General features: G+C 42.5%; 1 protein-coding gene and 1 long non-coding RNA gene across 8 annotated transcripts in view; one reads left to right on the forward strand and one right to left on the reverse strand.

The window, feature by feature from the left end:
* SNX29 (sorting nexin 29) overlaps positions 1-22,905 on the forward strand; it is an 875,170-nt gene that overhangs the window by 701,829 nt on the left and 150,436 nt on the right. The window contains exon 21 of one of the 7 annotated variants that reach the window (XM_068244707.1): positions 8,723-8,935. The exons of 5 other annotated variants lie outside the window; for them this stretch is intronic. In XM_068244707.1, the coding sequence (XP_068100808.1) occupies positions 8,723-8,759 (37 nt within the window). In that variant the 3' untranslated portion in view covers positions 8,760-8,935. Of the gene's footprint in view, positions 1-4,996; positions 5,102-8,722; positions 8,936-22,905 lie in introns of those variants that run through there. One more of the 7 variants, XM_068244705.1, reaches the window with a different exon arrangement.
* LOC137524626 (uncharacterized) lies at positions 4,784-7,490 on the reverse strand. Its single transcript, XR_011022743.1, has 3 exons — positions 7,182-7,490; positions 6,547-6,648; positions 4,784-4,953 (listed from the first exon to the last, which is right to left on the reverse strand). It is a non-coding gene; the product is annotated as an uncharacterized lncRNA (long non-coding RNA).

Consider the following 22,905-nt stretch of genomic DNA (forward strand, 5'->3'; position numbering starts at 1 on the left):
CAGAGCTGTGCATGGAGGGTCCATGGGCAAAAATCTGTCTGATCTCTCCCCATTGTTATAATGACTGTATGTTTGGATAAGGTGTTAAACAAATTGGAAAGTTTTTGACAGTCCCTAGACTCCAGGAGGGCTGCTTTCTGACTTGTATGAGACTTGTATGAGTCTGGCAGGGACAGGAGTCACATTACAGGCAAGTAGCCTCTGTGTGATGTGGGTCTGCAATACAGATAAGAGGTGTAGGGAGAAATTGAGAATAGCCTGAGATCCGTGCTGCGCACATGCGCAGTAGCAAAAAACACGGACCCAGCTACACAGAGACAACTGTCCCTGCTGTACGCAGGGACAGTTGCCTATTCCCTCGACCCCTCGCTACCCTCCAACTACCGCCCGATCTCCCTCCTCCCCTTCGCCTCAAAACTCCTTGAGCGTCTGGTTCACAAACGCCTGACCCAGTACCTCAATGCCAACTCACTACTAGACCCACTGCAATCTGGATTTCGGCCTGCCCACTCAACCGAAACGGCTCTCACCAAAGTGGTCAATGACCTTGCCTTAGCTAAAGCTGAAGGTAAATACACCATTCTCCTCCTCCTTGACCTTTCAGCAGCTTTTGATACAGTAGATCATCCCCTACTCCTCCAGTCCCTCCAATCCATGGGCATTCACGATCTCGCCCTGACCTGGCTTTCATCCTACCTCTCCAACCGCTCCTTCACGACCTCCTTCAATGAGTCCTCGTCCACCCCCAACCACCTCTCAGTGGGAGTCCCCCAAGGCTCGGTCCTTGGCCCCCTACTGTTCTCCCTATACACATCCTCCATTGGCAAGGTTATCTCCTCCATGGGTTTTAACTATCATCTGTATGCAGATGACACCCAAATCTATCTCCACACCCCTGACATATCCACCACTACCATGGACAAGGTCTCCTCCTGCCTATCTGCCATCTCCTCCTGGATGTCCGCTAGGTTCCTAAAACTAAATCTAGACAAAACGGAATTTATGATCTTCCCACCCCGGTCATCCCTGGACCTCCCAGATGTGCAGGTCACTGTTAACCACACTACTATTCACCCTACCTCTCAAGCCTGCTGTCTGGGTGTCACCCTGGACTCCGCACTCTCCTTCACTCCCCACATCCAAAACCTCACAAAGTCCTGCAACTTCCACCTTCGTAACATCTGTAAGATTCGCCCTTTCCTGACCCCTGCCACCACCAAACTCCTCATCCATGCCCTCATAATTTCCCGCCTCGACTACTGCAATGCCCTTCTGTCTGGACTCCCTAAGACCCGAATAGCCCCACTGCAGTCCATCATGAATGCGGCTGCCAGAATTATCCACTCCTCCCATCGCTCCACCAGGGCGGCTCCCCTCCGTGAATCCCTCCACTGGCTTCCTATCCAGTCCAGAATCAGATTCAAGATATTGTGTCTGACCTACAAATCCATCCACAAAACCTGTCCAACCTACATTTCTGATCTTACTCAGAGATACTCACCAAGCCGCTCACTCCGCTCCTCCAATGAACTTCGCCTGACCGTCCCCCGCATCACCCAGTCCCATGCACGCCTCCAAGACTTCTCAAGAGCCGCTCCGACACTATGGAACTCCCTACCTCCACCCATTAGGGCAGCCCCCTCCTTCAACACCTTCAAGAAGGCCCTCAAAACTCACCTTTTCACTCTTGCCTACCACCCCTCACAATTGCTCTAAACCCACAGCCGAACTCTGGTCCCCTACCTCTCGTGTCCCTACCTCTCCCTCTAGATTGTAAGCCTTTGGGCAGGGTCCTCACTCCTTTTGTGTCCTACCTGATCATGCACCTCTATTACTGTGCACCCATGCTATGCATTTGAGTGAACCTAACTTGCCTAATCTCCATGCTCCCATCCAGTGACTAAGCATTACCTTGTACTCATACTGTGCTGTGTGATCTGGTTTTCTTGTATTCCTGTATTGTCATATTGCTGTTTGTCACCCCTAAATATTGTCTGTAACCTAAATTAATGTCCAGCGCTGCGTAATATGTTGGCGCTTTATAAATACAACAAATAAATAAATAAATAAATAATATTCTTATATAGGATTTATATTGCGCCATCTTTCGCAGTGCTGTACAGAGCATATTGTCTTGTCACTTAACTGTCTTTTCCCTTCTATTTCAGCTTTTCTCTCCTCACCATTTCTCCCCTTCTCTGCAGGGCTCAGACACACTATAAGCGCTTTTTACTGAGCGTTTTTACCGCCATCGTGATTTTAATGTATGTCTGGCTAAAAAGTGCTCATAAAAGCGCTTATAGTGCTTCACAGTGTAAAAAGGACTGAACAAGTTTTTCCCTGAAAAAACATGAACACATATATATGCTTCACTGTTAATGCTTTACTCTATATAAAACTAAACAAATGTCCACTAAAAACATATAACAGTCCTTCTTACACTGTGAAGCACCAAACCTCTCTTAGTGTGTATGTGAACTGATAACGAGAGGGGGACATTGGACTTGATTCACAAAGCCGTGCTAACTGTTTAGCACGGGCGTGCTAAACAGTTAGCACGTGAAGTTCCACGATCGTGCGCAAAAGTCCACGTTATCGCACACAAATGTCTGCGATCGCACGATCGCGGCACTTTGCGCGCGCAAAAGTCCGCGAGCGGCACTTCACGTGCTAACTGTTTAGCATGCCCATGCTAAACTGTTAGCACGGCTTTGTGAATCAAGCCCAATGTATATCTAAAAGTGTTGCTTTTTGGAAAAAAAAAAGTTTCCCCTGAAATTAGCAAGAGTGAAGTAATATCAGTGAAGCGCTTCACAGTGTAAAAAGGACTGAACAAGTTTTTTACCAGAAAAAACATGAATACATATATATGCTTCACTGTTAATGCTTCACTCTATATAAACAAATATCCAATAAAAAAATATAACAGTCCTTTTTACACTGTGAAGCGCCAAACCTCTATTAGTGTGTATGTGAACTGATAGCGAGAGGGGGAGATTGTGGGTTGCTTTTTGGCAAAAAAAAAAAAAAAAGTTTTTCCTGAAATTAACAAGAGTGAAGTAATATCAGTGAAGCATATGCGTGCATGTCATATTTTTTTTAGTGGACATTTGGTCAGTTTTATAAAGAGTGAAGCATTAACAGTGACGCATATATATTTATGATTTTTGGGAAAAACCTGTTCAGTCTTTTTTACACTGTGAAGTGCCAAACCTCTCTTAGGCCTAGTGCACACCGGAGCGTTTCCGCTGCGGTTTGCGATCTGCTTGCGGGTGCGGATCTGCTAGGGTAATGCATTTCAATGGGGTGGTGCACACCAGAGCGGTAGGCGTTTTGCAGAAACGCATACTCCCGGGCTGCAGCAGATTTTGGATTGCGGATGCGTTTCTGCCTCAATGTTAAGTATAGGAAAAACGCAAACCGCCTGTCAAACCGCTTGGTATAGCGTTTTTGGAAGCGGATGCAGATGCGTTTTTTGTCAGAATCTGCTCTTCCAGGTCAAAGTGTACTTCCTGTTGTTCTGCTTTGCATGAGGGATTGCAGAGAAGGTTTGTGCAAGATGTCTGGCACGTGGTTTACCACAGAAAATTTAATAATTAAAATACAGAATAGTCCAGAGCTGTATGACAAGACATTGCCTGGACACAAAGATCATCAAAGGCTGCATGACATCTGGAGAAACATTGCCCATGAGTTCCTGGGTGAAAAATGGGAAAAATTGTCACCAAAGACTCAAGAAGCAAAAGGTGAGTGTATTTGTTAAACATGTGTTGTTAACTCTTTTAGGTTGACTCTTTTGGCACTGTGCTGACAATATGTGAAGACCCCTCCCCTGAAAGGTTAATTAGCTAATCCTAAGTGTCATTACCACATGTCTCTCTTGCAGTCTGTGTCTCTGTATAGGCATCTCTCAATCGGAACAGCACGTACATGTGTGTCTATGTATGCACATGTATTCTGCATGCGGTTGTGATATTACAGTAAAGAACATGATCATAGATTAAGACATTCAAACAGGTTGACCTATTTTTTAATAGTAAAGTAAAGATCATAATGTAATCAAATTAAATGTCAACCTGTAATATTTACATACTTATCGGTTATGGCACAAAGTAATCTGCGAGTTTATCTCGCATTTGAATAGCAGAAATAGGCCCACGTAAGGTAGAAGGGGCAACATTTTGAAGAGCATAGGGTGGAATCTCCTCCTCCTCCTCTGTGTGCATGCCATCTAATGTTCTTACATAATTGTGTAAAACACATGTGGCCTTCACAACTGCAATAGCATACTGTGGTTTCATTTTTAGGGCAGTATGAAAAATGCGCCATTTGTTAGAAAGTATGCCAAAAGCACATTCCACCACTTGCCTGGCTTTGGTAAGGCGCTGATTAAACACTTTTTTTTTTCAGAGACATATCTCTTTGGGCATAAGGCCGCATCACATGCTCGGATAGAGCAAATGCCTCATCGCCACAAACACACATGGGTAAGGTGGGTGTTGTCTGTCAGGCCAGGGTCGTGGTGCTGGTAAGGTCATTTGGCCAGTTAGGAGTTTCAAGCCAAATCTGCTGTGTTGGAAAACAGCAGAATCATGTGAACTGCCGTAAGCACCCACATCCACATATATAAATTTTAAATTCGGATCCACCACAGCCATGAGCACAAGAGAGAAATATTTTTTATAATTGTAATACACACTGCCAGTGGCTGCAGGCATAACAATACGGACATGTTTCCCATCCACTGCTCCTAGGCAGTTAGGGAATTGATGCTTTCCCCAGAAATGCTGAATATTAGCCTCCCACATAGGTAGATCAGGAGGTGGCATAAATTCGGGCTGCAGTGTTTTCCAAATCAGTTTGCATGTGTCCAAAACCAGGTAGCGGATAGTAGATCTTCCCATCAGGAACTGATAATGCAGAGCTGCATATGAATGTCCTGTTGCCAGAAATCTGAAAAGTAATACAGAAATGTTTATTTGTTTTTTGTTCGAAGTTGGTCTCCTGCGCAAAAGATGGAAGTCTGTGCGAGACAGTTATAAAAAGGAGCTGGAGAAACAATATCAAGAATCTAAAAGTGGGTGTGGCAGTTCTCAAAGAACAAGATATAAATTCTGTGGGATTCTGGAATTTATGAGAAAACATCATGAGTCGGCTGAGTAAGTATGGCGCAAATGTACACCTATTACACTTCTGAAAAAAGTATCCGCTACAGCTGTAATATAAATACAAGTCACACAATGCATTGCAGGAGTGTGATAGACTCAATGTGATTCACTGCAGGTCATTTTACAGTAGGCCTTTGCTTAATATGATTGTTTACTAAGCTATTTATAGTGCGATTATCTGTCAGGAATCTGGTAGGATTTTGTGGACAAATACCAGTTGCCTTACACTCATGTGGATCTATTTGGCTGCAGTAGTGTCTGAATCACACACCACGAACAAGCATGTGTAGATTATACATTAATACTTCACTAGAAACATGTGATCTGCATGATGACTCAGGGGCTGTGCCTTAAAGTAATACTCACAACATTTCTGCAGGAGAGAAAGGCAACTATGATTGTTGTACAGTTACACATGTACATCAATGACATTTTCTATTTTACATCACTGGCCTCTATACCAGTACTCAATTCTTCTCTTCTTCTTTACATTAGAACTGAAGATAGCCTGCCACCTGATCCTGATCCTGAGGAGGCGGAAATAGATGCAGGCCACAACACTAGCAGTGATCTGGAAGTGGATGATTTAACTCCACAGGATGGTGACACAGCTACACTGGATGAGAGTGACTCAACAACTGCTGATCAAACACAACCCAGTACACTAACTACTAGGCCACGCACAACTCACAGATCTAGTAGAGGTGTGAGGGCATCAACCCAAGGCAGGAGAATAGCAAGAGGTATGAGCAGGGCTGAATATGATCACAAGCTCATTACTTCTATTGAAAAGGCTGTGGATCATATGAAGAAGCGAGAGGAGGAAATCAAACAATTAAAAGAGCCATGCACCCAGTATCTGCTAAGTTTAGTGCCATTGTTACAGAAAGTGCCACCAGATAAGCAATGGGCAGCCAGACATGCCATATCTGAGACCCTGGGCAAATTTTTGCAAACTCAGAGCCAGGCAGAAGAAAATAGCTCCAACTATGTCACTCAACAACACATGCCTCATGCCACTCCTCAGTATCATTCATACCCACAACCATCTTACCAGAGTCACCGTATGTATGACCCACCTAGTTACCCACCTATGCATATGGCAACCCGGCCATATGGGCAGCAGCCACATTATCCTATGACAGGACCTATGCGTTTTGAGCAAGCTAATAGGTATCAAAGATCAGACACTCCAGTGTACACTGATTTATCAGCTCAGACCCAGCCACAAACTACTTCAGAATCAGCTACACAAGCTTTCATTCATGACACTGGAAGCATGTCTGATTATCTTGCACAACATGAGTAGGAAGTGTGCCTTATAGGTAGTGTAAATCGTTATATTTTATGTTAATATTTTAAAGTTAGTTTCACATACCTCAAAGTTATGAGGAGACGCTCCGTTGGAGTGATTGCACGGCGATAATTAGTATCTTGTCTTTGAAGGGCATCCTTCAATTTGGACAGTAGACAATCAAAACTGTCAAAAATACAGATGTATATGTAATTTGTTGATGATGTTTGTGATATAAAAGCATTCTTTTTTGAACATATACATTCTATGTTTGCAAAAATACCTTCATGACAACATGGCCTAAAGAATTATTTGGGCAACCACTACCAAAAACAAATAAAATAATGTCGCTGGCCACAACAAGTGTCTTTACTGAGTTTCTGCTGTTCATAGGTGCATGATATTGGTATAGGTATAAATGTGTGTTACGTGGGGTTATTACCTTAGGTTATTGTTCAAAAATGATGTATGCTTATATACTATAGTAGTTACTGGGTAGTCCAAAAAAGCAATAGGTGTTAGGCAGTGTATGCATAACACACCAGGAACAAGCATAATGGTAATCTTAGTCTTTTAATGCATATACATGATTGCTGAGTGTGTTGGTTTGTACATTGGAGTCCAACAGAGTGTTAAATAAGGCTCAGCAATGACTGCAACATTCATTATTTAAATAACAAGAATGCCAAATGGTACAGAACAAACAAAACAACTCTTACCTGCCCACAGACATTCTGGTGTAGCCAAAGAACTTGTCTGGATGCTGCCTCAAGTCACGATAGAGTGTCCAAAATTGACCCTTCCTGCGCCGCTGTTGCAGTATGGGATGCACCCAGTATCTCCGTGTCCTTGGCCTGCGTCTCATATATGCTGCTACACATATTAGTAATAGCAAATCAGGATACATTTTCTCTCTCCACAAAAACAACTCACTCTCAAGCACTATGTCACCTCTCCTCAACTAACCCACAATGCTGTGAAGGACCACTCCCTTTTTATATTGGTACTTGCACTTTAATTCCTTCATTTGATCCACATGTCATCAATATATCTAATTTTTAGCCTTTGGTTCAACTCTTTCTACCTTTTTCCTTAAAAAACGCAAAACGCAAAACGCTAGAAAAACGCATGCTAAACGCCACCGCAAAACGCTAGCAAAACGCAGCTAAAAAAACAGACAAAGCGTTCAGAAAAACGCTAGCGTTTTGCGGATCTGCTTGCGGTTTTTGGTGTGCACCAGGCCTTAGTGTGTATGAGAGCTGGGATGATCACCGACCTGAATCATAAGTAATCACGTGTGGTGACATAAGAGGGGGATTCCCTCTGTCAAGCTACCTACAGGGGAGGACATGGGCAGCTGGATGATGTAAGAGGGGATTCCCCCTGCGTAATACCTACAAGGAGGAGAAGGGGGGTGGGGGTGTTTGACATAAGAGCGGATTCCCTTTGCAGTGTTACCCCCTCCCCCCCCCCCCACCTCTGCCGGACAGGATACGAAAGGGGAGAGCTGCATGACTACAGGACGTGATATGGGATCTGGCACAAAACGAATAGGGAGAGCTACAGGATGACAAGCAGACGATCTCACACTGCAGGAGGCATAGTTAGAGAAAAAATAATAATACTTTATCAAGGCATGTGCCAGTACAGTGCAGGGCAGCAGCAGAAGCCTCAGCTGTCACTTTCCTGTAACAGGGCGACTGATGATGACCTCATGACACTGGGCTGCAAATCTCATTCTGTGGGCGTGAATGGGCATGTCTAACTCCAACTGTAACACCGCCCACAGAATCAGACTCTGCACCTCCCATGGAGTGAGAGCTGCAAAATAGAGGGAGAGAGTTGCAAGATGGAGCCTGCCATTCTCTTTTATTCATAGTTGTATTGCACAAATATATCTACTTTTATATTGCCCTTCACAAGTGTTTTGTGTCTAATGATTCATTTCAAAGGGATAAGGAGGCTCAATTTAGTGACTTTTTTTTGGTTCAGTTCCTCTTTAAGCATGGGAGTTGGTGAAAGTGAGGCGTTGGGGAGGGTGGTTAAGGTTAGGCATTCAGGGGGAGGGTTCAGTGGGAGTATAGGGTTAGGTTTACCTGTAGTAAAACACAGGTATCTGTTAACCATATATTACTATTGTCATTAGCACACGGCAAGAGTAAAATATCGGTAAATGTACATATATTCTACTATTGGCTATTTATTTTTACGTGTGAAATGTATTTGTTTAGTTGCGCATAACAACCAGTTTATATTCCAGTTTGTGTTCCTTTGGGACTTGCAAAGCTGTTCTGTAAGATGACAGTTGGAATCGGAGCAAACATTTTGAAGAAATCGGCATTCATTTTTATGTATGAGAAAGTAAATGCAGAAAACAGACTTCTATGAACATCAGAGATCTAAAACATGAATCACAAAACCTACAAGCCACAAAAAAGATGTTGTGGATTGTATATGGAAAAATACACTAATACTGGCTTAACTCAACAGTGGATATTTAATATTTTATTATGCAGGTCAGCTAGGGAGCATGGTCAAAGGTTGCAATTATTGAAGCATGCTTCTTATTAATGAGACAAACAGAGGAACACCAAGAGCCCCAATAGTGTAGTATGTATTGACAAAGGGGGTAATGACAAAGAGTATTAGTTGTTATACTCACAAACATGGGTCACCAATAGGCAACCACTGTAAAGGCAGGTGGGAAGATTATCCTGACCCCCCTCAGGAATAAGAAGTCGCTCTCTGTAGATAGTAGAAAAAGGTTGCAACCCTCCACCCAGGGTGGATACAATATTAAATAGAAGAGAACAAAGGAGCCAAAAGGATAAAAGGGGTTTTAAAGAAGCTTAAAAGCCAAAAATTTGGTAATTAGAGGAGGCAGTGGTGGACTTACCTCCTCCAAGCAGACACAACACGACTGTACATTCAGTCTTATTAAAATGGTCAAGCTGTACAGCCGGCCTTTGTCCTGAGCAAATGGAGATACCTATACTGGGGGCTCCGCTGGCTACATATACTGGGTACTCCTTTACTTATACTGGGAGGGGGGCTCTCTGGGTATCTATACTGGGAGGCTCCTTTACTTATACTGGGGGGGCTCTCAGACTACCTATACTGGAAGGGCTCTCTGGCTACCTATACTTGGGGGTGCTCTCTCTGCCTACCTATACTGGATGGCTCTCCTCCACAACCTATTCTGGGTGGGCTTTTTGGCTAACTATACTGTGGCGTCACTTTGGCCAACTATACTGGGGGCACCCTCTTTTGCCACCTCATACTGTTGACTACCTAATACAGGGGGTTCCTTTCTGGCTACCAACACTGGGGATGCCCTCGCTGGCTACCTGTTATTGAATCAGTAGGCTCCTTACCCTGCTTCCAAGCAGCCTCAATGGCATTACTTGCTTCATTCTGGGCCATTAATAAGCCCCTCTCTCTGGTCACCTACCATCCTCCACCTTGCTTTCTCAATAGCCTCATTGTCTCCCCCCCCTCATCCCCCCAGAAACCTTATTTGTTCTCGCTCATTCAACCACACCCTTTAAACCGGCCCTCACTCTTTTCCTTTAGACCCCCGGTAAAAGTGCTTCAATTGTTAGGCATTTGGGGCAAGAGTGCTATACAAACATGCTTTTTAGGTATATCAGAGAAGCCTGTACTGAGGGGAGAATGGGCAACAGCACATAAGCAAGTGATTTCTGGGGTTGGTAAGCAAAAACATCATGGGTAACATCCACTACATAGCAATACATTTAGCATGCAGCGTTACTTATGCCAGTTGCGTACTAGCGCATCCTGTGTTATGTAACTAATGTACCTGTTGCTTTTGGAACACATAGAGCATAAACTCATGGATGGCTCTCAGCGAGATAAAAGGGTAATTTCATTGCACATCAGAAAAACACATGTGTAGGAAACAGCAATATGCAAGCGCATGATGATACCCTATTAAAATCACACAACTGCCTGATACCTGCCCCAGCAGCAGGGCGCCCCCACAACCACTGAATCATACATCACATACATACCACCACAGTCTCCACACAAGAAATCATCCTACATTTTTTGTCATGAGCGACATAGAATTGGGACTGGTGGGGGTAGACAGATGAAGCACTGTAAAGATCAGCGCTATAGGAGGGGAGAAACAATGATGGAATGTTGTATCTCACCCTCCGCCGCTTGCAGTCTCTGTGCAGTCCAACAGCCAGATGCTTTCCAGGTCTGTCACTGGCAAAAGTGCTTCAGACGGAGTCCACGTGTGGGCTGTGTTGCCGGTACCGCTGATTGCGGTTAACCCAGATCAGCTGCACACGCCGTCACTTTGCTGCCATGTGTCTCAATGGGCTGGCATGCGGGAACCAGTGGGTGGGGAGCACTCTCACTCAGCTTGTGCAGGACAGGAATGGTGTGTAAGAGCAGCCACCCAATTGTAATACACTCTACTTGTATAAGTAATGCTAAAATTGCCATGTGCTTTGTGCGCATGACAGTTTTACCTATATTTAGAAAATATTCACCAATATGCTTGGTTGACGCTCATTATTGTTTAATGACCCACTGTGGGGTCCGATATCTTGGTTGGGGCACCAAAGTCGTTTCGCTCAGGGCGCTGTGAAACCTAAGGCCATCTCTGAAGCTGTAAATGGTTTGGTAAAGCAGTACCATTTACTTCCGCTTTTATATACCGTTTGTTACAAAGTGATCACAGACCACTTCACAGCTTTGACCTAGTATTGTAGTGTTTAATAGTTTGGGCCTGGTTTACTACGGTTCTCCAAAACTGGAGCACTAAAACTATAAGGCATATCTGGCCATGTTATTAAAAATTGTCTGAAGTTAGGTGGTAGAAATTTGTAATCATTCTGATATATATATGTCTTTGTGAAGCTTCAGTAAAGATGCCATGAAGCAGGCTGGTGCTGGATAGCATTGCTTTCTACCTTCATGCAGTTCCCTTCCTGCTGACAGGAGTTTTATGCAGTCACAGGGACATCTTTCAGTCTCAGTCACCTGAGAAAGACACAATCTCAGGTGCTAAGTCCTCTTTTCCTCCATTCCAAGCATAGTAAATATATGTATAAGATAATATATAATATTCGTATAGCACTTTTTTCTGTCACACTAAAATGCCTGAGAGCTGCAGCCACTACGATGCAATCTCTTGGGGTGCAACACTAGTCCCCCGTAACTGTGCGGGACCCGGGGGCGGTGGGCGCACACTACTACTCCCTTTCCCCACTAGTAAGCAAAGTAGCAGTTGAATATCTACCTGCTCCAGCACTACGGACGGGTAAATATTACTCCACACCCTATGCTACTCTGCAACTGTGTCAGGGCAAAGTGTGTGGTCTTTGGGGAAAGGGGGCATCAGCAGATAGCAGTTTGGCTCCTAGGAGGGCCCATGACTGTGTTGCAAGGGGGCTTCCTGGGTTGTTATTACGTGCCTGTGCCTAAAAGGACTTTACTAAATAAGTAGCCTGCTTCAGCCATAATTGGAACCCTGATCTCCTGAGCTGGTGTCTTTAAAGGGGCACTACAGCGAAAAACTGTAAAATTTAAAATATGTGCAAACATATACTGTACAAATAAGTACATTTTTTTTTTAGGCGTAAAATGAGCCATAAATTACTTTTCTCATATGTTTCCGTCACTTACAGTAGGTAGTAGAAATCTGACAGAAGTGACAGGTTTTGGACTAGTCATCTCTTTATAGGGGATTCTCAGGGATATATTTATTTTCAAAAGCACTTAGTGAATTGCAGTTGCTCTGTCCAACTGCCAAAAAACTGTGTAGGGAGCAGGGAAGCCGGCCAGCATCATTGTTTAAATCCTTTTTCAGGAATGTCTTTATAAAGAATAAAAGCCTTGCTGAGAATCCCCTATGAAGAGATGGACTAGTCCAAAACCTGTCACTTTCGTCAGATTTCTACTGCCTACTGTAAGTGACAGCAACATAGGAGAAAAGTAATTTATGGCTCATTTTACTCTGGAAAAAAATGTACTTCTTATTTGTATATGTTTGCACATATTATACATTTTCAAATTTTTCGCTGTAGTGCCCCTTTAATTTGTATACAATCCAGCCGCCTGTCATAACAGTACAGTATATACCGGGTGGCAGGAAATGCTAAGAGATTTGTGAAATAGTGGTGAAGTGATTGTGTCACCTGCACGCACATATTGCCAAAGCATTTTGTAATACTTTCTGTTAGAAAAACATTCATGATATATCCAGCTTGCCCTACGTTTGCGCAGAACTGCAATCTATTATTTCACTAGAATTTCCCTATTCCACTATATAGACTGATATAACTTATTTTCCTATATGATAGTATCCAATTTTTAATAAATCCAGGCAAGGTTAGCATTATCATGTATGCTCTCTACTACGGATTGCCAATGAGATGCAAGTAATTCTGAGTTGATACAGGGTTGCTGGCACTGGCCCTTTAGTAGTCCGTGCCAAACAGTTGAATGCTGGGGGTTCTTTTTATCTATAATATATTTCTCTTCATCCATTTATTTCCCTGCCTAGCCTATCTGAAACATGATCCTCTGCTCACTTGTGTTTACAAGCAAGGCTGAGGTGACTCAGCGATTGGAGGAGAAAAGAAAAAAATACAGTGCAGTTCCTAGTATACACCTCAGTGGAAAGACTGGGAGGAGGGCAGCTAATGAATACACAATGAGCAAGAGAAGGGAGGGAAGGAAAACAAAAGTCAGGGAGGATATGATGTCAGTGTTAGCATAGCAAGATGGACACTGCCTAGAATAGGATTTTCTGGTTTTCCTTTATAAAATTCACAGGAATCATTACATGGATAGCACAATACATCTGTTATGTAAGTAGAAGTAGTATTTATCTACTTATATATGTGGTTTTTATTTCTAGGTTAGCATGAGTGTCGGAAGTTCTTTAAAGAGACTCTGAAGTCTCCTAAAAATGAGTTTTTATTTTAAAAACCTCATTACCATTATTGTCCCTCTTAAAACGCTGCAGAACCGCTGCTGAAACCCCCCCCCCAATCACCCCAAACTCACGGGGGTACATCGCGGGTGCCTTCCGCCTAGAGGCAGCTCAGCTCTACCTCTATGCGCGTCAATCAGCCCGGATCACCTCCTCTCCCCCGCCCCTCTCAGTATACCTTCACTGAGAGGGGCGGGGAAGAGGCGGAGATACACGCTGATTGACGCGCATAGAGGCGGCAGCAAAATCCACGACTAAGAAAGTCGTGGATTTTGCCTGCCCTGTACCCCCGTGAGTTTGGGGTGATTGAGGGGGTTTTCAGCAGTGGTTATGTAGCGATTTAAGAGGGACAATAATGTTAATGAGGTTTTTAAAATAAAAACCTCATTTTCAGGAGACTTCAGAGTCTCTTTAAGAGTTTTGGGTAATCCCATTGTTTAACCAGTAATTCAATTTTTCTTACCTTCTACATTTGTATAATAGGATGCAGTTGCTAAGCAACAATGCAGATGTACATATCTCCCCTTGCCTAACACCACAAGTGTGGCAGCTGTGGACATAAATACAGTCTTTCTTTCTTCCGGTCTGCCATATAGAGGGCACTTGTTGTGGATCAGCTTACTCTGTGAGCTTTGTAAATTTACCACAGACAAGACAAGATGTTCCCTACAAGAACCGCACCACTCCATATAAGTCGATATAAATTCATCTTTATTCAAAAAAGCAAAAATATATATAAAAACACTAAAAAGCTCTCAAAACAAGAGCCATAGGGGGGGGAAGGGGGAAACTGACAAAAGTGTATCAATGAAACAGAGTTCTCAAAACAGAGTAATATACAGTACACTACAAATATGGGTAAAATACAGTTGAGTATACACATTGGATAATACACTTAGTCCACACAAGTATATGTGGATAAAAATTATAAAAAACAAATAAATAAATGAAAAGCCACAATACAATGTGAATAGCATCATAATGGTGTCAACAAACATGTGCAAAAAGAAGAGGAGATGACTAGCAGCAAGTAGGGCATCACCTGATAGAAAAGTAAAGTGCAAAATCCCATAAAGTCCCCTATGCAAAATCCCGTATGGCCGTCTTAGCGGCGAATCGCGACGGTAAGAAGGCCATACGGGGGGATGCTCTGACTCATACACTTTCATGTTTTCTCTTTGTGGGTAGCCTCCTTTAAGGCTGGTTCAGACGGATGCTTGCAGAGCGTTTACCGCAAGCGTTCTGAACGTCGCGGTAAACGCTCCCATTCAAGAGAATGGGAGCGTTTACACCGAGCTTTTGCGCGCATTTACACGAACGCGGCGTTCAGGTCCGGATTTTCGTTAGCGTTCGAGCTGCCCCTGGAAGCGACATGTAGCTTCCAGGAGGCGGCCAACCGTGACGGCTAATGTCCCCCTATGGGGAAGAAAAAACGCAACCGCATCGGAACACGACGCGAAGGCTACTGAAAGCCTGACCGCGCAGCCGGCGTAACGCCCCCAAACGCGATGCCACGCAGACGTCCGTCTGAACCAGCCCTAACTTTAGTGGTGTGCATTTGCACTGCCTCATGCACTTTACCAGCACTGCCACTTTTTCTCTCCTATGCACTTTTTCTCCCTATGGGATTTTGCACTTTACTTTTCTATCAGGTGATGCCCTACTTGCTGCTAGTCATCTCCTCTTCTTTTTGCACATGTTTGTTGACACCATTATGATGCTATTCACATTGCATTGTGGCTTTTCATTTATTTATTTTTTGTGATCATTTTTTATCCACATATACTGTACTTGTGTGGACTAAGTGTATTATCCAATATGTATACTCAACTGTATTTGTAGTGTACTGTATATAACTCTTTTTTTGAGAACTCTGTTTCATTGATACACTTCTGTCAGTTTCCCCCTTTAACCCCTATGGCTCTTGTTTTTAGAGCTTTTTAGTGTTTTTATGTATATTTTTGCTTTTTTGAATAAAGATGAAATGATATTGACTTATATGGAGTGGTGCGGTTCTTGTAGGGAACATCTTGTCTTGTTTGTGGTATACATTGTATATAGTTCCCTTCTGCACACCCATTTACTACCCATCACTCTTTGGGATTTGGCTGATGGTGCTTGCCCATTTTTGTGTGGTTCATATAGCTTTGCAAATTTACACATTGATCAGCTATTTATTTGTATAGATCATTTGGGTTTGTTTTAGCTTCACCTAAAAGTTAATTGCAGAACTGGTGTAATGTTTTATATGGTAAGAATTTATGCTATTTTAGGTCTGCATTGGTCAGGTCATCAAAGCTTGATAAGTAATCTCAACAGATAGTGTTTGTGTAAAATGAGGCTAACCCTTGACAGATGTCCATTGACAGTGCTGTCAATATGTGTAGAGAGCTGTGACACAACTAAGCAGTGACTTAAAATGTCACGCTTCTTGCTTCCACTGAATATACATTTAAGGTTATTGGACTCCGTTCACGTGGGACAAGTTGTAATTACTGTCATCTAGATCTGAGATGCACATTTATTTTTTCAGGTTAGCCTGACATTTACTAGTGGCTTATAAGCCTAACTGACATGAACACAGAACCCAAGTCAAATGAGGAGTCAGTCCAGTATATAAACAATTCACAATTATTATTTTTCATTTATATAGTGCTAACATTTTCTGTAGCACTGTACATAGTACAAAACAAAAAGTGGGTAGATAAATAGATCAGGACATCATGTGATACAAATACATACATAGTTGATTTGTGGTTTAAGACATCACCAATACTGGTACATGTTTGTTCATACGATAAATTATAATACAGAATAAGAAACACTAGGAGGAGGTTCATGTCCTTGTGAACATACAGTGGGATGCGAAAGTTTGGGCAACCTTGTTAATTGTCACGATTTTCCTGTATAAATCATTGGTTGTTACACTAAAAAATTCAGTTAAATATTTAATACTAACTGGACGCCCGGCGTTGCCCGGGTATGTATTTGGCTAGTGTTGGCTCTGCCCACTTTTCCTAACCCTAACACACAGTTACTTAATGACCAAGTATGTGAGCTTTGCGGTCTTTGGCATCAATAATTTGCAATGAAATAAAATTAATCTGATTGGATGTGGCTCCGCCCCTTTTCTGAATTTGAACCCCAATCAGCCAATGGCCAACTGTACCAGGTACAGGTGATTAACAGTGCAAGAATGGCAGCAATTAAATATTCCCCTTAAAAATCAATAGGTGGATTTTGATTGGCTTTTATAGGCTCCACCCACTTTTCTGAATATTAATCCCAGTCACCCAGTGACCAACTGTGCAAAGTTTGAGAGCCCTACCATTAACAGTGTAAGAATGGCTGCAGTTTACATTTGCGCAATGAAATTTGTATTTTTCTCCACCCACTTATTTACTAACATTATTCAGGTATGTATTTGGCTGGTGTTGGCTCCGCCTACTATTTCTAACCCTAACACACAACTACTCAATAACCAAGTTTGTGAGCTTTGCGGTTTTTGGCATTAATAATTTGCATTGAGATTAAACAAATCTTATTGGCTGTTTGTGGCTCCACCCCTTTGTCTGAATTTAACCCCAGTCACCCAATGACCAACTGTATCAGGTTTAAGCTTGTGTCATTAGCAGTGCAAGAATGGTAGCAATTACATATTCCCTCTTGAAAATCAATAGGTGAATTTTGATTGGCTTTTGTAGGCTCCACCCACTTCTCTGAATATTAATCCCAGTCACCCAGTGACCAATTGTGCAAAGTTTGAGAACCCTACCATTAAAAGTGTAAGAATTGCTGCAGTTTACATTTTCTCAGTGAAATTTGCATTTGTCTCTGCCTACTGATGACCCGGCATTGCCCGATTATGTATTTTGCAGGTGCTGGCTGCGCCCACTTTTCCTAACCCTAACACACAATTAATCAATTACAAAATGACCAAATTTGTGAGCTTTGCTGTCTTTGGCATCAATAACCTGCATTAAAATGAAACAACTCATATTGGCTGTTTGTGGCTCCACCCCCTTCTATAAATTTAAACCCCAGTCACCCAATGATCAACTGTATACAGGTTTGAGGCTTGTGCCAATAACAGTGCAAGAATGGCAGCAATGAAATATTCCACTGAAAAATCAATAGGTAATTTTTGATTGGCGTTTGTAGGCTCCACCCACTTTTCTGATTATTAACCCCAGTCATCCAGTAACCAACTGTGCAAAGTTTGAGAACCCTACCATTAACAGTGTAAGAATGGCTGCTGTTTACATTTTCCTAGTAAAATTTGTATTTGTCTCCGCCCACTTATGACCCGGCATTGCCCGCTTATGTATTTGGCTGGTGCTGGCTGTGCCCGTTTTTCTAACCCTAACGCACAATTAATCAATTACTCAATTACCAAGTTTGTGAGCTTTGCGGTGTTTGGCATCAATAATTTGCATTGGAATATAACAAATCTAATTGGCTGTTTGTGGCTCCACCCCCTTTCTGAAATTGAACCCTAGTCACCCAATGATCAACTGTAACAGGTTTGAGGCTTGTGCCATTAACAGTCCAAGAATGGCAGCAATGTAAATATTCCCCTTGAAAATCAATAGGTTAATTTTGATTGGCTTTTAAAAACTCCACCCACTTTTCTGAATATTAATCCCAGTCACCCAGTGACCAACTGTGCAAAGTTTGAGAACCCTACCATTAACAGTGTAAGAATGGCTGCTGTTTACATTTTCCCAGTAAAATTTGTATTTGTCTCCACCCACTTATGACCCAGCGTTGACCATTTATGTATTTGGCAGGTGTTGGCTGTGCCTACTTTTCTAACCCTAACACACAATTAATCAATTACCAAGTTTGTGATCTTTGCGGTGTTTGGCATCAATAATTTGCATTGAAATGAAACAAATTTAATTGGCTATTTGTGGCTCCACCCCCTTTCTGAAATTGAACCCTAGTCACCCAATGATCAACTGTACCAGGTTTGAGGCTTGTGCCATTAACAGTGCAAGAATGGCAGCAATTCAATTCAATTCACTTTACTGTCATTGTGTAACACAACGAAATTACTTTTCATGACAACCCCACGATGCATATAGGGAACATAGTGATAGTAACAAGGATGGAGAAGAAATTATACACATATGCCAGGTATTACAGTTATTTAAACAATTTGTACACAGTGTTAATTATTTCAGAGAGGATTCAGAGTTCATCAAGTTTATGGCAGATGGGAAAAAGCTGTCTTTCAGTCTGTTTGTGTGTGTGCGGATTGATCTAAAACGTTTACCTGATGGAAGGAGCTCAAACAAGGCATTTCCAGGGTGAGCGTTGTCCTTGATAATGTTTTTGGCCCTTCTCACGCTGTGAGTATTATACAAAAGTTCCAGTGATGGTAGTTCAGTGCCAATAATGGCTTCTGCTTTTTTAACAACTCGCTGCAGGGCTTCTCTAGTAGCCTTTGTGCAGCTGTTGTACCAGGCCGTCATGCAATTGGTCAGAACACTTTCTATAGTGCATCTGTAGAAATTAACCAGCAGCTTCTGTGGGAGGTTAGCGCTCTTTAGTTTTCTCAGAAAGTAGAGGCGTTTTTGTGCTTTGCCAGTTAGAGCTAAAGCATTGTCAGCCCAGGACAGGTTCTCTGCGATGGTGACTCCCAAAAATTTGAAGCTGGAAACTCTCTCCACAGCCTCTGCATTGATCATTAGCGGTAGGTGAGTGGTCTTTTTGGTGGTCCTAAAGTCCAGAATAATTTCTTTGGTCTTCTTTGTATTTAATAACAGGTTGTTAATGTCGCACCATGCAGTCAGGTTCCTAACTTCTTCTCTGTATGCAGCTTCCTCATTGTCTGATATAAGCCCAATGCCAGTCGTATCATTTGCAAACTTAACAATTATGTTTGAGATATGGATAGGCTGGCAGTCATGGGTGAAAAGTGCATAGAGGAGAGGGCTTAATACACAGCCCTGTGGCACGCCATTGCTCAGGGTAAGGGTGGAGGATGTCTGTTTTCCTAGTCTGACAGTTTGAGGGCGATTAGTAAGGAAGTCCAATAACCAAGTACATATGGAGGGAGCAAGACCTAGTGCATGGAGTTTGTTGGTCAGCTGGCTAGGTACAATGGTGTTAAATGCTGAGCTGTAGTCAACAAAGAGCATCCTAACATAGGAGTTGGGCTTTTCCAGGTGTGAGAGGGCAGCATGGAGAGCTACACAGATGGCATCCTCAGTCGATCTATTTGTTCAGTAAGCAAACTGGTGTTGATCTAGATTTGCTGGGATGGAGGCCTTGATGTGTGTGGCTACCAGTCGTTCAAAGCACTTGGCAATGACAGGGGTTAGAGCAACTGGTCGATAATCATTAAGACAGGTTATCCTAGGATTTTTTGGGACTGGCACAATAGTTGTAGATTTAAGGCATGATGGAACTACACCCAAGAACAGAGAGAGGTTGAATATTTGTGTAAAAACTTTCGCTAGTTGACCAGCACAGGCCTGGAGAACACGTCCTTGCTTACCATCAGGACCTGCAGCTTTCCTGGTGTTGATATTTGTGAGTGCTTGCTGCACTTCATGTATGTGAAGGATTAAAGGCTGTGAGTCTGTAGTGGGCCCAAAGTTGACTGGAGGCCGATTGTTGTCTTTTTCAAATCTAGCAAAGAAGTTGTTAAGTTCCTCTGCTAGGCTGGGGATGTTATTGTCCAGTGTATATTGAGTGCTATTCTTTTTGTAATCTGTGAATAGTAGAATGCTTTGCCACATCCTCTTTGGGTTTGAGTCATTTTCAAAGTTTTCCTCAATCCTTTGTTTGTATTTAAGTTTTGCATTTCGTATGCCTTTTTTCAGACTTGCTCTGGCTGAAGAATTTGCTTCTTTGTCCTGTATTTTAAAAGCTTTGTTTCTATTCTTTAGAAGTTCCTTGAGTTCTTTTGTAATCCATGGTTTATGATTTGGGTAATCCGTAATTCTTTTGTTGACAGTGATGGTGTCCACACAGAAATTAACATATGACAATACAGAGGAAGTACTCGTCTCCAGGTTTGTTTCATGAAAGAAAATATCCCAGTCTGTATTTTCAAAGCAATCTTGGAGCTAAGAGACGGCAGTCTCAGGCCAGACTTTAACAGACTTGCTAATTGGTTTAGCAGTGTTGATAATGGCTTTGTATGCGGGAATAAGAAACAAAGATAGATGGTCAGACTGTCCCAGTGGGGGGCGTGGGGTGATCTTATAGGCACTTTTTATGTTTGTATAGACATGATCCAAGGTGTTTTCTCCTCTGGTTTTACAGTCCACATGCTGATAAAATGCTGATAAAATCTGGGAAATACCTTCTTAAGATTTGCTTGGTTAAAATCTCCAGCAATTATGAAAATTGCATCAGGGTGTGAGTTCTGTTGCTTACTAATGACATCAAACAGTTGTTCATTTGCTGACTTAGTATTGGCATGAGGTGGAATGTATACTGCCATAATTATAATAACTGTATGTTCCCTGGGTAGGTAATACGGTCGACATCTCAGCATTAGGTATTCCACATCAGGTGAACAAGACTTGTTGATTATGGTTACGTTAGTGCACCAAGCATTATTGATATAAACACATAGTCCTCCACCTCTTTTCTTGCCAGAATCATGTGTTCGATCAGCACGGTGAAGCGTGTGACCTGCAAGCTCAACTGCAGCGTCTGGTATGGAGGGATACAGCCATGTCTCCGAAAAAATCAAAAGGCAACAGTCTCTCATAGTTTTATACGTGGAGATATCCAGTCGGAGCTCATCCATTTTATTTGCGAGGGATCTCACATTTGCAAGCAGTGCGCTAGGAAGAGGGGTTTTATGTGGAGTAGCTCTCAGTCTAGTTAGCAGTTCTGATCGCTTACCTCTCTTTTGTTTCCTCTTGCTTCGCTTTCTGCCCTGTCTATTTCCGAGGATAGCAGTGGTTAACGAAAGACCCGGTGATCTAAGAATCTCCTGCGGTATTGATTCCGTGTTAAAGTAATCTCCTGTGCTGCTTGATCCGATCTGTAGAAGCTCCTGGCGATTGTAGTCTATGCTTGCCTTTGCTTGTGAGGCGGTGAAGGTCAGTAGCAATGTAAATATTCCCCTTGAAAATCAATAGGTTAATTTTGATTGGCTTTTATAGACTCCACCCACCTTTCTGAATATTAATCCCAGTCACCCAGCGACCAACTGTGCAAAGTTTGAGAACGCTACCATTAACAGTGTAAGAATAGCTGCAGTTTACATTTTCCAGTGAAATTTGTATTTGTCTCCACCCCCTTTTTGGTTATGGGAATAAAAAGTATCCTATACTTTATTCCAGGTAATGTACTATGTGTGTGCCAAATTTCATTCAAATCCGTTCAGCCATTTTTGCGTGATCGAGTAACAAACATCCAAACATCCGAACTTTCCCATTTATTATATTAGTAGGAAGGATAGGAGAAACGCACAGTGATATTTGAGAAGTGAAATAAAGTTTATTGGATTTACAGAAAGTGCGCAATATTTGTTTAAACAAAATTAGGCAGGTGCAAACGTTTGGGCACCACAAAAAAGAAATGAAATCAATATTTAGTACATTCTCTTTTTGTAGAAATTACAGCCTCAAAATGCTTCCTGTAGGTTCCAATGAGAGTCTGGATTCTGGTTGAAGGTATTTTGGACCATTCGTCTTTACAAAACCTCTCGACTTCATTCAGGTTTGATGGCTTCCGAGCATGGACAGCTCTCTTTAACTCACACCACAGATTTTCAATTATATTCCGGTCTCGGGACTGAGATGGCCATTCCAGAATGTTGTACTTTTTCCTCTGCATGAATGCCTTAGTGAATTTTGAGCAGTGTTTAGGGTCGTTGTCTTGTTGAAAGATCTAGCCCCGGCGCAGCTTCAGCTTTGTCACTGATTCCTGGACATTGGTCTCCAGAATCTGCTGATACTGAGTGGAATCCATGCATCCCTCATCTTTGACAAGCTTCCCAGTCCCTGCACTGGCCACACAGCCCCAAAGCATGATGGAACCACCACCATATTTTACTGTAGGTAGTGGGTATTTTTCTTGGAATGCTGTGTTGTTGTTCCTCCATGCATAACGCCCGAATAACTCAATTTTAGTTATATCAGTTCACAGCACCTTATTCCAAAATGAAGCTGGCTTGTCCAAATGTGCTTTAGCGGCTCTCTTTGTGCTGTGGGCGGAGGAAATGCTTCCTCTGCATCACTCTCGCGTACAGCATCTCCTTGTGTAAAGTGCGCGTAATGGTTGAATGATGCACAGTGACTCCATCTGCAGCAAGATGATATTGTAGGTCTTTGGTGCTGGTCTGTGGGTTGTCTCTGACTGTTCTCACCATTCATCGCTTCTGTTTATCCAAGATTTTTCTTGGTCTGCCACTTCAAGCCTTAACTTGAACTGAGCCTGTGGTCTTCCATTTCCTCATTATGTTCTTAACTGCGGAAACAGACAGCTGAAATCTCTGA

Source organism: Hyperolius riggenbachi, chromosome 7, assembly GCF_040937935.1.
Source record: "Hyperolius riggenbachi isolate aHypRig1 chromosome 7, aHypRig1.pri, whole genome shotgun sequence".
Classification (NCBI taxonomy): domain Eukaryota; kingdom Metazoa; phylum Chordata; class Amphibia; order Anura; family Hyperoliidae; genus Hyperolius; species Hyperolius riggenbachi.